Below are 16,198 nucleotides of genomic sequence, written 5' to 3'. Positions count from 1 at the left end.
ATTTAGGATAAGTAAGTTTGTTTGAACTACTGGTTGTACAGACAGAGCTGGTTATAATGCTTATTTGTTATGATGGTGTGTATATCAAAGACAAATAGTAGTTAAATATTTATAAAATATTTCTGTTTGTTTATTCAATTCACATAAAGTAAAGAGAAACACTATTTCATAATCAAAATTTATCAGATGATATCTGGCAGGTATAAATTAAAATACACTTACAGTACACGCTCATTTGTTCTATAATAGTTATTACACTTAAGGCATACATATACATGTAGACTTAAAGTAAATAAATACAATGTCATGATATCAGAGGGTTGGGGGGGGGGGATCACGTGATTATCCCATCTGGATGTATGACAAAAATGCTCATGACAAATAACCAGTAACTGCGTTTACTGAATGAAAAGGTTTCTTTTCACCGAAATGCCCTTAACGTCTTCATACACGAACTTGTTTTCCATTGCTTTATGATACCACGTGCAATAAAGTTTGTTGATTGGCTCGCCAATATGACGTGATTGAATGACGTCACAAGCAGACGACAATTCTTTAAACGTTACGACGCACACGTTTGGTTTCATCTGTTTTAGTTCCACGATTTCACCACACTTGCTAAGCGTGTCCCGTAACCCTGTGATGTCATAGTTTGGTAAGTGATGACATTGTTTCCACCTCACGACCACGGTTGCTATGGGAAACTGAAGCTGCTGGTTGCTATAGAAACTTTTGAAAGCTCGTTTCGTCCAGCTGGGGTGTACGCTTCAATGAAAAAAAATGTATATAAAATTAAAATTGTTGGACTGCTAAAAATTAGGGAAATAAATCATCAACAAAACGTAAATAAATGAACACAATAAAAACCTGTTACGATACAAGTATGTTAGCGCAAAGGAACGCTATGTCACAATTGTTTTAACGAAAATGATTATAATATCTGAGTCAACATTTGTTAAGAATTAGCTTCCGCGCCCTGCAGTATGACTTCATATAAAGGGAACCCCTAATCATTTTTCATTTCTCCTACTACGAAGTATCTAATAAAGATGATATTTTTTATTGTTATATAGGGTTGTTTTTTTACGAGTGTCTGTCACAAGTCGCATTTACACGAATGCTGCTTGTCAAATTACATTTGTATGTTTCCATATTTTGCATACAATTATGCCATACTTTTTCGCCTGGCTATTGGGAACGCGGAATATTTTCGGAGGCCGGATGATGGCTTGATCTCTTATCAGCCGCATCAGTTTCTCGTTACACATACATCGCATGCCATCCTTGTCCGGTATAGACACTCGACCTTGGCCTAGTTTGCGAGAAAAAAAGAAAGGATAATTATAATGACAACAGTGGTTATAAAAGTAACAACTGGACAGGCTTCTCACAATTAGGTACTGTGACGACCATCCATAACCCGCCGGGTTTCCCAGGTGGCGGAAAGGGGGTGGGTTCTAAATAGGGGGGCTTCACGGATAAATAAACAGATACGGGCATACAACTGGTGCTCCTACCAGGATGTTTGGTATAAACGATTGGCACTATCATCCTCATCTTACATACCTCATATAAAACATGCCAGGAACTTCATTCAACAAAGAGGTGCGTTTTTACCTCAAGCCCTAGGGTATGGATTTTAAGAAGGCATCGTTCCATGTGGTCACAGTGAAGGGTCCATTTACCATGAAGCCCCTGTGCACAAGTGTGCACAGCGGACTCTAACTAATCATTTTGCCATGCAGCACAGCCAGACATGATAACGACATTGATGCTCGTCCTTTGAAGTGCAGAGCCGACTTTATAAAGTCGCCGTGATGTGGTGGATGTAATGTGTCCGCCTAGTGACAGGGAGGTCATTGGTTCGATTCCCACTATGGGAGCGTTCTTTAGATTTACCCTAAAAACACAAGCTCTGGTTGTAACCAGGACAAGGACTCGAGAGCTTTTTAATAAGCCATCGGCAATGGAGCTAAAATCAATAGGTTTAATCGTAATGCAGTGCCGGGCTATACGCCTCGATAAAGTCCATTCAAGCTGCTGCTACTGCACGCAAATTAAAGAGATGGAACGAGCTACATACATCCTTCCACTACAGAAAAGAAGGGAATCCAAAGCCATAAAGCAAATCAAATCCTTTGAGTGAGAAAATTGCCAAGATCTTTCCCGTGCAAAAATACACAAAGAAACATCATCGTCTGTACCACATCCCACGATATCAAGTCAACGAGCTATATTGTTCACATTGACGCGCTAAATAATGACACTGCGAAGGTTTGTCATTGGCCCATGCTTTCCACTGTAACTGACAACACTAAAATATTTTATATATGACCACAATGTTGTTGTTGATAATGTTGATGAAGATGGCGACGACGACGACGACGATGACAATGACGACGATGATGACGACGATGACGACGACGACGACGATGATGATGATGATGATGGTGGTGGTAATGATGATGATATGATGATGATGATGATGATGATGATGATGATGATGATGATGATGATGATGATGATGATGATGATGATGATGATGATGATGATGATGATGATGATGATGATGATGATGAGGAGGAGGAGGAGGAGGAGGAGGAGGAGGAGGAGGAGGAGGAGGATGATGATGATGATGATGATGATGATGATGATGATCAGATAGTATATTAAATTGCTCGAAATGCACAGACTTCTACAAAACCACGCGACGATCGGCTATTGAGGCTTTTCATTCTTTATTTTCAGTTTATATTTTCATGTTTCATTAGAGAACCTTACATACAATAAATATTGTGTACACAGTTTCCCTGTTCTGTTTTAAAGAAGAAGAAACTGAAATCCTTCCAGATCTAGTTGCATTTATCTTCATTGACGGTGTTGGCTTCTTATGTGTAGGGGAGGTAAGCGCTGAGAGAATTTTCTTAGCCAGTAATTTTCTCTGGATTCTGAACGAACCGATGACCAGTTATTACACTCTAATGAATTTTAGGATAACATAAACCAGAATCCAAAACTACAGGATTTTCGTGAAAATTTAGAGCGGAAAAAATATACGGACCTAGAAATATACTAATAAAGCCGTAAGTAATAAATCATAACTCAATCTTCAGAATATTAAACTTCGTTACACCAGAGATTTTGAGTACTGGCGCTAGCAAACTGGAAATATGTCCCAAAAATTAGTGCCAAATATATATCTTAAAGATGTGAAGATTTCATTATGATTCTTGTGTAATACCAGTCTGGCATCGTGACTGTATCCGGTTTGATGACGCCTAGATCAGGTACTTCATACAGACGCCGGAATATCCTCCACATCTCGGGCTCCTGAAAAGAAGCAAAGATTTCTTAGAAAATTAGCAAACACAATAGGAATTAACTTAATGTGTACATGACTGTAGAAAAGGAATTTGGGCTTACAAATAGACTTGCGATAATTATGGCCCTTTGTATATTTCCCCATTTTGTAGAATGTACAAGGCCACCAATTTCCCGTATTTAACTCATAATACAATTCCTGCCAGAGTTTTCACAAACTTTCACTGTTATTTTAGTAAAGTTTAAACCTATTTCTTTTATTTCAATTGATTCAAAAGCCTCAGGCTTCATTGGAACGCTGTCGAGTCCGTTTCATATGCCTAGAGCCAGTACTTGGTACCTTGACGGAGATCTAAAGAACGCTGCCACAGTGAGGATCGAACCCGTGACCTCCCGGTCGCTAGACGGATACCATATCCATTACACCACAGCTGCCCTACAGTTCAATGACCTTTATATAATCGTATCAGTATAGGATTAATTATTACCTTCTGATTTGAACTTTACCGAAAATATGCATGGTACCTAAAGTGGTATTCCCAAAATTGTATGCACTTTACTCCTCTTTGAGTGTTCAGCGGATTTTGTTTAACCGTTCACAGCTAAAGTACCTCAATTTATAGATGATCATAAAGATCAGTGGCTGTGACAATTTTCTGCTTATGAATATTAACAAATAATTCTCTAAAAAAATCGTTGCTTATTTGGTAAAAAACATGTCTATGAATGACGTGCAAGTAAAATCCCAATTGATTTATTCATGTTGTTTATTAGTAGTCGCGCATCAGAATAAAAAAAGTTACTTATTAACCGAAACACACCGATTATGCAAAAAACAATTCGAACCTTACATGGTGTGATAATATATATATATGAATTGAATAACTATTATTAACGATGGTGTACTATGGTTTGGATATGTTTGTTTCTTAGTAATTATGCGAACTGTCAGGGATAATTCAAACACGTCATGCGAAAATGGTCATTATGTCATATGCTCCAGACCAGCCTCTACAATTTCAAACTTATGTCTGATGCTACGCTGTCTACTATAAAGTTATCCAAGGTTTCGTGGTCTCATAAGCGGACAGGCTAGCTGGTGACTAGACTGCGCGGATATGGATAATGGTCTAAAGTAACGCTGGTCGTTTTTGCCTTAAGATCCATTTTCGCGTGACGTAGCTCACGTATAATCTTCAATTATAAATGATGCATTGATTAGTTGTGGCAATGCATAAAGACATTCTTTATATTATTTAAGTGATTATTTAAAAGTATCTCGACTTTCTAAATGACTTGAAATCCTTTTTTTTTTTCAAATGTAATTAGATAGCATCAAATTTAATTTAACTGAAAATCAACAATCTGTTTGTTACAACTGACATCTCATAAAAAGGTTGGTGTGTCATTCCACTTTTGACGTTTCCCTGTTTTATCTTTTTTTTCACTATAAGTGCGACATTACCCTCTTGAAAAATCACACAAAAATATCCAAACCTTGTATTCAATAGCCTTTCTTTACATGTAAATGATCGTAGTAGTATGGCCGAATGTAAACAATATGTAAGGAAACTTAAAATAATACGTTTCGAATTTAAAACGGCTTGTTCCAATTGGTAAATAATTAACTGTTCACGCCTTATTTTACGAACATTCTTTGACAATTTAAATTATTTGTTCACTATACCTGTTTCAGGCAAACGCTTTATCAGTACTATGAACTGTTTATCCGTTCTTTATACATGTATGTCATGTATCGTCATAGAAACATATGAGTCGTGTTCTATGAAAACTGGGTATAATGCATGGGCGTAAAGTGTCATGCCAGATTAGCCTGTGCAGTCCGCACAGGCTAATCTGGGACGACACTTTCCGCCCAAACTTGATTTTCGGTAAGGAGCGACTTCCTTGAAACTAAAAATACCATAAAAGCGGAAAGTTACGTCCCTGATTAGCCTGTGCGGACTGCACAGGCTAATCTGGGACGACACTTTACGCACATGCATTAAGCCCAGTTTTCTCAGAACGCGGCTCATATAAGAAACACCCTCATGTGAACCTTATATTACCTCACGATAGAGACGCTTCGTTGACTCATCTCGTGCAGTCACGGGCTGCTTGGATCCCGGTATGTACAACTCAACCGGTTTAAACTGGCGAGTTTTTGCCGGCCCGACAAACATGGTCAGGTTAGAACCCGACACGGCTTCGCCGGGAGAGCTTCGAAATTTGGTATATATTACTAAACCTCGGTTTTGCTCAAATTTTATCAATAGGACTTAAAACTAAATTTGTTAAAGTCTCTTAGTGCGTATCAAAGCAACAACGTTAACTTTTCGTCAAATAACGTTATAACGACACGTAATCCAATTACGTCACATGGCGCCATTTTTGTTCTCTTAAATGGAGGTTGTATTCTACGATGAATGCACAGCGCGTAAACTGCTATTTAATTAAACAAAGTTTAAGATGCGTTTATTTTTATGATGGAGTAAAATATGTTTAATTCAGCAAAATATAACAGTAATTTACTTTATTATTTCATAAAAAAACTGCTATCTTTGAATGACCACTCGAGAAATAAAACACATTTCTTGTGTCCTATATAGCATTAGTTAGTAGAGTCACATAAAATTACATGTGTTGATTATCGATATACGACTATCTTGTGATTAAATCATTGTCAAGTTAACAAATATTTGCCTATTTTTAAAATGGAAACACGTGTCCGAAACAATGATGAAAATATTAATATGCATCAACTTACAAAAAAACAACAACACATGGGTCGTCAATCCTAAGTGTGTACAAAAATATTTAAGTGAAAAAAAACGCGTTAATTTGTTGTTGTTGCTTTTAGTCGATTGAGAAGGTCTTCGGTAAATTCAACGAGATCAAAAAAGATTATGCTGACTTCCGTCAGATCAGGGGGAGGGGGGAGTCTGCGCTAATCATTAGAATCTTCACATTCACATCAAGTAAAGCTCCATTACAACTCAAAATCAACGAAAATTTCGTGAAATATTTCGTAAAATAAAGTTAAACAATTAAAAATCAGTTTCCTTATGGCAATTGCCAAAATTTCAACGCCAGATGTGGTCTGGTAAAATAGATGTTTGTAGATACAAAATGCTCGTGTTTATTATTGTTTTGCATATTTAATTCCATTTAATTTCCCGAAACGATATCTATTCATACGACACTTGACCACTTACATGGTACCACAATAGAAATTGTGTCCGGTATATTTGTTATTTTAAAATTTTATATTCTTTAATCTGTCAAGTTTATCGATTTAAAAACACAATTCAAAATATACCATATTTGAACCATTAAACATAATGCTCCGATGCGATTTTAAGTCCTCTACCGCGGGAATGAATTGTGCTGTTCACCAAACAGCAATATATGTATTAGATAAGGGTGTAACGGATACTCCGTGGGACGGTATATCGTAATAGTCTCCCTCGGTACGGTTCACGATACGCCTCCGAGTCCGTACGGTACGGCATTTTACATGACGCATTTCAAGGGAAGTAACTGTAATTCGCCCAAAAAATGGCGGAAGTTGAATTGAAATCACCTCCAGCGAGCTTCAAATAAAAATATGGAAGCATTTTGTGTTATCGGTAAGAAAGTGGTAGACGTTTATTTCGTATAAACATTTGCTTTATATCACGACTTTAGTCGCCACGAATTTCCTAAGCAGAAGCTGTATTTGTGCGATTCCGCTGAGGATTTCGAAAATTCTAAGAAACCATTAAAATTAAATTTCAACCGCTCAAAAATGTGCTGTGTCGCCTACGTCACGAAACAAGATGCAATATTTGACTGGGTCTAAGAATTGCGCTTGGAGTTTTTTACGGCACAATCAAAGATAGCCAGTTCGACTAGTTGGTAAACACGTTTTATTTTTAAGTTAAATAATCTATCGAAGTAAAAAAAACATAAAGCAGTCCGTATTTTTTAAACATGTACATAGTTTCGTGTTCATGTTTAATCAAAGTTTTAGATTTGTCTAATAACTAATTGTCAATTCGTGTACTTTCATGACATTATATGTTATTTTGTATATTGTGTGACACATATGTAGAGGTCTTTAAATAAAATTGAAAAATGGTTTAAAATGGTTTGTATGTTGTTTCCATCTGACAATCCGGGCTGACAATACGTATCGCAACACGTATTGTATCGTACACACTGTACCGCTATACGTATTTTATCGTAAGGTGAGCCGTATCGTAACACCCTTAGTATTAGATATTCAGAACATCTAGATAACATCCTAAGCATGAATAATAAAACTGGTGCTATCAAACGAAACCTCTTATTTAACCTAACAAATACTTGTTTATTTAAATAAACACGCATCAATAAGCAAAAAAAAACTATCGTTTACCAATTCATGTCAATAAATGGGGATATTGAAATTATATAATCTTACTGGTAATATTCATTTATATTGGAATTGCGGTTGCATCTTGTTATAATTTCACGTATCTGTCAAAATCTCCAGTTGATATTATTTCTTTTGAAAAGCGTTGTTTTAACATCTTTTTTTTGCAATTAATACATGAAGTAAAAGAAGTCGCGTGAAACTGTTTATTCACGTTACATTTACTCATGCTTGCGCAATGAATACAATATTTTCAATACTAATGGCACGCATTTATATATATTGTAATATAGGGTTCGAGAAATCTCGATGCTGATTATTGTGTTCCTTTTGTACTTTATAAAAAGTATACCATCTACAAATTAATTTCAACGCAAATTGTTTTTTTTTTAAAGACGATCTTAGTTTCTGCATACATTAAAACACACAACATGTCAACAAATCATATCAACATAAGTTTACATATCACGTAAAAATATAATATCAAATGTGAACAAAGTGGCACTTCATTTGCACCAACAGCGAATACATCTTTTTAAAACACGTCGTCCTTAATTTAGTGCAAGTGGCATATTATTAAAGGTATTTTACAATGACAACAAAACATTACACACATCCAAACCAATATAATAAAGACATAAACACGTTTAATATATACGTGAACGCATAAATGTGTAGACAATCAAATCTTAAAGAAAATAATACACACACACACATATATTTTATACGTGAAAGCATAACTTTGTAGAAAAAAATACTATAGCAAATAAAACATAAACACGTAACTATGATATGTACGCAAAGGTGCAAATGTTCCTTCATGCATAAACTGTAGCAAAACCTAGCTTCACGCCCAGTTAAAGCGTTACAAATATAGTTTCATAATATATGCATGGCGAACACACTTGTAAGAACTGAGATCGCAGAATAAGCAGCCAGCATGGACAGCAACCACACGAGTCGCTAGTCGACAATCAAAAAAGACATACCAATATAAAGAAGTGAAACTCCAGCTGCTGGAGCAGTATTGAATTTTCATTAAAAACAATTAGTTGGTCCTTTATTTAAGGCAAGGTACCAAGGCAAATATTGTAAAAAAAGTCAAAACATACTTTAATACAATGTGTTGAGTTGTAGAAAAAACATTATTATTTTCAGATTAATTATCAGTGGCACCTCGCTGTTACGTTATACTCACCCATAGATGTCCATAATGGTGTCAGGTCGTATTTTTAGTGACGTTTTTTACTCAATGGTGAATTTATCATTAATGTATTTATCTATATATTGTATGAAGACCATCAGTTTCAAAGATTATAATTTTCAGAAAATCATTAACGTCATTAACCACAGTTTCCACTACCGTTGACATTTATAATAGCAACGCATTTTAAGTATGCGTAAATTTGTCGCGTAAAACACTTCGATTGCAACTATCAATAACACAACTTCTGATAATAGTGTTCAAAATAGCTTGTTTATGATATGTTATGAATTGAAATGAAGTTATAAAATCATGTTCAGCGAATTTTAAGAAGGATGTGAAAACGTTAAAAGGATTGTAAAAACAACGAAGAAAAACATTCAATAAACAATACCTCTAGACAAACATTTATATAGCACATTACTCGTAGACTTAACACAAACTTTACACACAAACTTAATTAAACAACTTGATAATTATTACCTGATGAAATGAAAAAATATTATCCTCCACAGTTCTGTATATACCAGAACAATAGATGAACATACAAAAACACATATGGTAGAGTTATTACCATATTGTTTGAGAGATTCAACGCAAATTGTATGTAGAGCGAAACCCACAGAAAAGTAAGTAACTCTGCAAACTTGAAGTGGTATGGCAACTCATGGTATAACAATACAACATTCAACTTCTTTATACAGCAATAACTCACGAAAACCGTAATACAAATACGTTACAAACACTCTGCATATTGTCATTTACTTTCAAGGGACCTTTTCAAAGATTTTGACAGGTATTTAAGTTTGTCTTTAAATGCTTCAAATTGATAAATGATAATGTTGGATCTAAAAAGCTCCAGTAAAAACAAGAATAAAAGAAAAGAAAAAAGTTAACCCTCAACTGGGCTCGAACCACTGACCCCGCTTAGACCACTCGGCCATCCGTGGTCATACAGCAAGGACTATATTTTATACTTTAAATAATCGTAGTGTCATGAAATATTACGACAACAACAGATCTCTCCAAATTATTCAATCGCTTTGCGTTGCAACGCTTGATAATTTTCAGATTTTTAAATCGCAAAAGATGTATATAATGGATATTTTTAAGCATTGTAAATGTCCAGTATTATTTTTTTTCTCACAAATACCATAAATACAACGAAAATTTGCGAATCTAACACAATTTTTGTTTAATCTTGTCAATTTACCAAAACGTGAAAAGGTCCCCTTAAGCAATATGTAAATATATTAAAAATCCACGACAACACTTCATAAACTTTTTTATGTTACAATTTCCATTACGTACCAGCTCTAATTTTAGGATGGTCTATATCGATCGCCTTGTCTCGCAGAAGCACAACCTCGATTTCGAATTCGCAATGTTGGTCTTTCATCGACAGGTCCAACGTATGAGGTGGCCTCCCCGCGTTCATAAATGGTCTCGCCGTATCTTCTGTAGCTTTGCGCACGCGCACGGGCCATTATTTCCTGTCTGGTCAACCTCGTGTTTGGTGGCGGGAATTCCATCGGCGTTTTTACGCAGCCGTAGTGTTCATAGTCTTCAAGAATTGTATTCCAAGTCTTGTCACACCGTAGCAGATGTTTGTTCCCTTTTAGACATAGATACTGCATAGTATAGTTTTGTATCATAGTAGCATAAATATATCGGATCTGCTTCGAACAATTGGAAGTGGTTCAATAGATTTCCGGGACATGGCCGGACCAACTAGGAACAAACTTTAATGTCATCGTTTTACTTATTCAATTAACATATTCCCTAATTCAAAGAACATATTGATCTTGATAAATGTACTCATCATTTATATCATAATTTAATAAATGCATTTAACACATTAAGAAAGTCGGCGAATTTTATCATAACTGCCTGCATAAATTAAAACTAGCAGTTGTGTTACCTACCAACGATGACGAGACCCTTCTTGGCTCTTGTTATGGCGACGTTGACCTGGTTCTGATCGGTAATAAAACCCAGATTGTATTTGCACCAGCCCAATGTGGGTTTCTTCTCAATTTTGTACTTGGGCAAGGATCGTACAGTACTGAAGATCACGTAATCCCACTCCCCACCTGTTGCGCCACACATATTAAATTAAAATTTGCATATTGGCAGCCATTTGATGGATAACATTCTCTTCTTCGAACCACCTCTTCTATGAGTCCTTTTTTATTTTTACCGACATTAGATATTGGTTAAAAAATGTGTTATCGAAAAGTCGTCACAAAAACATGGCGTTTCAAGATAATAAGACATTCATAAATACATTTATTAAATTGTTCGAATGTAAATTTTTATATTTTAAACACTTCATTTTGATCAACATGAAGTTAATTTCAATTTACGATTATGAAAACTATGCTTTTCAGCATTATGAGAGCATCGCCTTTTGATAATCAACTTTTATAAACCGACTTAAAAAACAACAATCAATTTATTATTAGTTTATTCACCCATTTCAGCTACATGTTTTGAGTCTAAGTTAATATTTTGAGTCTAACCTTGACTTGAAACCACTGTGCTCACATCCTCATCGCGTAAATGTATTTCTCGTAACTTCCTTTTTATTTCTGCACATTGTGCGTTGTACTGTGACAATATGAAAACTGATTCACCGGGGGCCTGTGCGATCAAGTGTCTATACAGTTCAACCTGAAATTATCACTAAACGAATAAGTTTCGTATCCACTAAACAAAAATACATGCACATGCATTAAATTATAGGACATACTATTGCATGCAAATGCATTTAAAGTATAAGGCATCCTATTGCACGTAATTCATTTAAGGTAAACGCCATACTATTTTACGCAAATTCATTTTAAATATAAGCCACACTAGTGCATGCACACTCATTTAAACTTTAAGCCATATTTTTGCAAGCATTTTCATTTAAAGTATAAGCCATACAAATGCTGCACACAGGGGCGTACCTAGGCATACGGCAGTACGCCCGTGCATATAATTCAGTTTTAAACTTAAAAAAAAAGAAAACTCAAAAAATTCGAAACATACAATAAAAAGTGAGGGCTAAGGGGGGTTAGGGGTATAATTATGTAACAAGCAAACAAGACGTCCTGTTTTAGAAAATAACAGTACACAAAAACACAACACAGTCTTAACTCCAAACATACGAAGAAAAGTCTTTTTTCACTGATGAGGGGTAGTAATGACTAATGACTGTGTAGACTTTACTCGTTCAACGACTGTGTTATCGCCCTTCATTTTTTTAGGAACCAATATTCGGACGCGGGTACCAGATTATGTTTACATGGCGCACAGTTTCAAAATGTCGGCGAACGCTCCGTTTAATTCAGATGTTTTAGAGATAGCGTCAGCGAAACATGTTTATTAGATGATACTCAGAAGCTAGCTCAGTTTCAAACTTAAAAAAATAAAACTCTAAAAATTCGAAAAATGCAATAAAAAGTGAGGGCTAAGAGGGGGTTAGGGGTATAATTATGTAACAAGCAAACAAGACGTCCAGTTTTAGAAAATAACAGTACACAAAAACACAACACAGTCTTAACTCCAAACATACGAAGAAAAGTCTTTTTTCACTGATTAGGGGTAGTAATGACTAATGACTGTGTAGACTTTACTCGTTCAACGACTGTGTTATCGCCATTCAATTTTTTAGGAACCAATATTCGGACGCGGGTACCAGATTATGTTAACATGGCGCACATTTTCAAAATGTCGGCGAACGCTCCGTTTAATCCAGATGTTTTAGAGATAGCGTCAGCGAAACATGTTTATAAGATGATACTCAGAAGCTAGCTCTTTTGGCAGATAAGTGGGAAAATGTTCACAGATTTACATTTCCCTTACGGCAAGTCGATTTAAAGATCTAAGAGTTAAATAAAAGTTGAGTATGCTCGCTCTAGACTCAGCGAGCATGCTGTTGTTTCATTCAAAGAGCGTGTCTTTAACAATTTAATAGAAAACGAATTTAATTTTCTGTTAACCAAATACTCCAAAATAAATCAGTTTCAGCAGAACATAATGACAGGCTTAGTTTTTGGCGCACGTCTCACCAGGTTTGACGACTCGTCTAAACAAAAACACACTCCGTGGCCGTGGCATTACATTTTTACAGAGTCGCAACCATTAAACGGACATGGGAAAGGTTTCCATGGAAAACATGTTAAATCCAATAAATTCTTTTGATGAAGATATTGAGGAATAAATTGCCAAAAGTCACTGAAAGAGAAAAACAAAACGCTCCTTCTGCAATGAAACCCAAAATTTTCTGGGAGAGGAAGCAAGAGTCAAACATTTCCTCATATTGACATACCCATTCCCTCGCAGTCATAGACTTCTTGATTTGAAGCCTTGACACTCAAACTTAATAGATTAGTGTCAAAAGTACATTTGCAGTTGGCAATGTTTATTAAAATATTTATTTTTCACATTTTTTTTCAAGCTAAAATTCGAGGATAAACATTGCCGAAATGTGCCTGAAAAGCAACACCTAATTACACCTTTTGCAAAGAAAATTCCAAAATTTTCTAGGGAACGACCCATACTCCCGCCAGCAACGGATTTGAACACCCTCGTACACCTATGAAACTACGGATCTATTCTCTCTCGCAATATGGTTTCTTGATATTTAAGCATTGACACTTAAACTTAGCAAATAATTAGGGTCGAAAGTATATTTGTTGTGGACAAAGTTTAATAAAATATTTCCTTTTATCGGTCATTTTCAAGCAACAAATTGATGAAATAAATTGCCAAAACGTGGCTGAAAGATAACACCAAAATGCACCATCTGCAATGAATTTTCCAAAATTTTCTTGGGGGAGACCCCCCAAACCTCCCCAGCAGGAGGGGGAGGGGGGACCCCGTCCCGCACCTACCCCCGACTCGCAGCGTCGCTGCTCGATCGTGCGTATAGCTGAAATAGCCTCAGGAACGCCCATGCCACATGCTTTTAACGTAAAGGTCTTACTATTGCATGCAAATTTATTTTAAGTATTCTCCAGGACCGGTTTAACCGCTAGGCAGGTTTTTTTTCCTTCTTTGGGACCCGCCGAAAATCGGCCCTTTCCCCTCGGATTTTTTTCCCCTCAGCTGGTACATTTTCCCCTAGATTTCATTTTCCCCTAAATTTTTTTTTTTTTTTTTACCCTTTAATATATAAGTTAACCTGATCCACTGTAGATTATAGAAAGATATTGCATAATTTAATTATCTGTTGCCTTGAATTTGTTTTAAAAACAGTAAAATATGTTAAATTGATTATTTTAGACTTTCCTTATTTTCCCCAAAATCTGGCTTTTCGCGCGATTTTTTCCCCAAAATTCGACGTTTCGCGTTTCGACATTTTTTTTCCCCTTAAAAAAAGGCCAGGCCCTTTCCCCAAAATCAGATAAAAACCCCTGCTAGGCGAACTAGGCGTCCACCTAGGGCGGCACATTTATAGGCGGCAGTTCGGCACTATGAGCCACATAGAAAATATAAATATAACAAGGGACAAAATTGTCACAAAACCAGGTTTTCAATTTGGAAAAAACTGTCTGATAAAGGGACACAATTCAAAATGTGCATCCAAGTTACCCCCCCCCCCCCCCCCTCTCGTGTCAGATTCAATCTATTTTAAGTCGTGGCGACATTGATTTCAATAGATTTAAGGTAGTGCACCTCTAATGATTTCCCGCGATTTCTTCGAAGGTTGAAGAGCCTACTATTAGGTGCCGTAGCCTAGTGGTTAAGGCGATAGACTAGAAATCTTTTGGGATATTCCCGCGCAGGTTCGAATCCTGCCGACGACGTATACTTTTTTGCGACGCGTTTTATTTATTTTCTAACGTAATTTGATTTAATATGGCATATAAGCTATATTTATTGTTAAATATGTTGCAATTTTTATGCACATTTTTCAATTATTAAAATTAAAACAACGTTATGGCGAAATTGGGTGATTTACTGTTGAAAATACGAACCATGCATGTTGCATTTTTATTTTTATTTCAAAAAGTAAACGGTAAATCTGTCTAGTTCTTGGTATTTTTGCTGTATATAGTGTTTCTATAAAAACTAAGTTTAAAATATGACTTAAATGATACTATTTTGAATTTTATGACACTTTGTTTTTAACCGACCCAATTTTTACTAGGCTGAAATCACTTACATTTCATGGCGCTCTTCCATAGATAAAAAATTGTAAAAAATAAATGTCTGTAAAAGAATACTTATTTCATCTTGTTTAAACTTTAAACACCTTTACAGCATCTGTACACACCAACTGCATGCCCATATTTGGAAAGTTGAATGAATTATGGAACTTTTATATACCCCAGGGGTGAAAATAAACTGGACAAAAGCCGAGCGTGGGGGTGGTTTTGAAAAAATCGGTATATTTTTTTAAAAAGCATGGAAAGCCTACCTACAAATTTGCATGTAGTTCAGTGAAATGATGCTGATTAAGAAAATAATTAATTAGATTATATTTGGATATGTGCCCATTAGAGGTGCGCTACCTTAATTCGGAACTCGCGCGCGGTGGTTTTTTTTTTCCGATTTCTGAGCGCGCGCGGGAGGTACAACAATGTCATAAATACAGTAATGACCAGTAACGTCGATATCCGATTTGCTTCCCAGTCAGTAGTGGATAATAAGTATTTAAACGAGAGTAGTGTTCCCCTTAGGAAATGTCAAAATTCAAGTCTTATGTTGTTATTACTATTATTATTAATAAATACACATAACACATCTAACACTGATATACATGTATGTCAGACGGTTTGTACAGAATTCATGTCTTAATACACCGTTCAGATGTACAGCCGCCTATACGAATGGGTAAACTAGCTAACATCCTTAAAAGACATGAAAAACAGACTTTGTCAGCTGTATGGTAATGAAGGAACCTATACAAACGGCTTGACATATGCAATATTTCTTCTGAAAACATTATTGATGTTCTTGTGTTTTCAGCATGCTTTATAGATATTATATCAAATAAAAGTAATGTATGGTAAAGCTCTTTAGTGCTGTGTGTTCAAATCTTAAGGTCTTAGTCTTCAGCGAATTTCCTTATTTTCCTTACTTTTCAGATTAGATTAAAGAAAAGCATCAAACTAAAGCTAAATCAATAGACATATAAATATCCAAATGATATGGAACGATATATTTGTTATAGTACTACAAATGGAATGAGGATAGTAAGGTTTTTGTTGTTTGGTACTTGTCTGTATGATTTTATTATATATATTATATTATATTATATTATATATTTCGTTGACAAACTT

The 16,198-nt window shown here is 35.6% G+C and overlaps 1 protein-coding gene and 1 long non-coding RNA gene across 2 annotated transcripts in view; both read right to left on the bottom strand.

Annotated features, from left to right (window-relative positions):
* Nucleotides 1-616: 616 nt before the first annotated feature.
* LOC127862235 (uncharacterized) lies at nt 617-5,672 on the bottom strand. Its single transcript, XR_008040512.1, has 4 exons — nt 5,391-5,672; nt 3,242-3,330; nt 1,177-1,312; nt 617-765 (listed from the first exon to the last, which is right to left on the bottom strand). It is a non-coding gene; the product is annotated as an uncharacterized LOC127862235 (long non-coding RNA).
* Nucleotides 5,673-7,745: 2,073 nt separating this feature from the next.
* The window catches only part of LOC127862237 (helicase with zinc finger domain 2-like), a 59,859-nt gene continuing 51,406 nt past the window's right edge, over nt 7,746-16,198 (bottom strand). Inside the window, exons 5-6 of the mRNA XM_052401280.1 lie at nt 10,847-11,014; nt 7,746-10,536 (exon numbers count right to left, since the gene is read on the bottom strand). Of these exons, the coding sequence (XP_052257240.1) occupies nt 10,244-10,536; nt 10,847-11,014 (461 nt within the window). The 3' untranslated portion in view covers nt 7,746-10,243. The remainder of the gene's footprint in view (nt 10,537-10,846; nt 11,015-16,198) is intronic.

The sequence above is a fragment of the Dreissena polymorpha genome, chromosome 16 (assembly GCF_020536995.1).
Source record: "Dreissena polymorpha isolate Duluth1 chromosome 16, UMN_Dpol_1.0, whole genome shotgun sequence".
Lineage (NCBI taxonomy): Eukaryota > Metazoa > Mollusca > Bivalvia > Myida > Dreissenidae > Dreissena > Dreissena polymorpha.
The sequence above is the reverse complement of the archived record's forward strand: the minus strand, read 5'-3'. Positions and strand labels throughout refer to the sequence as shown.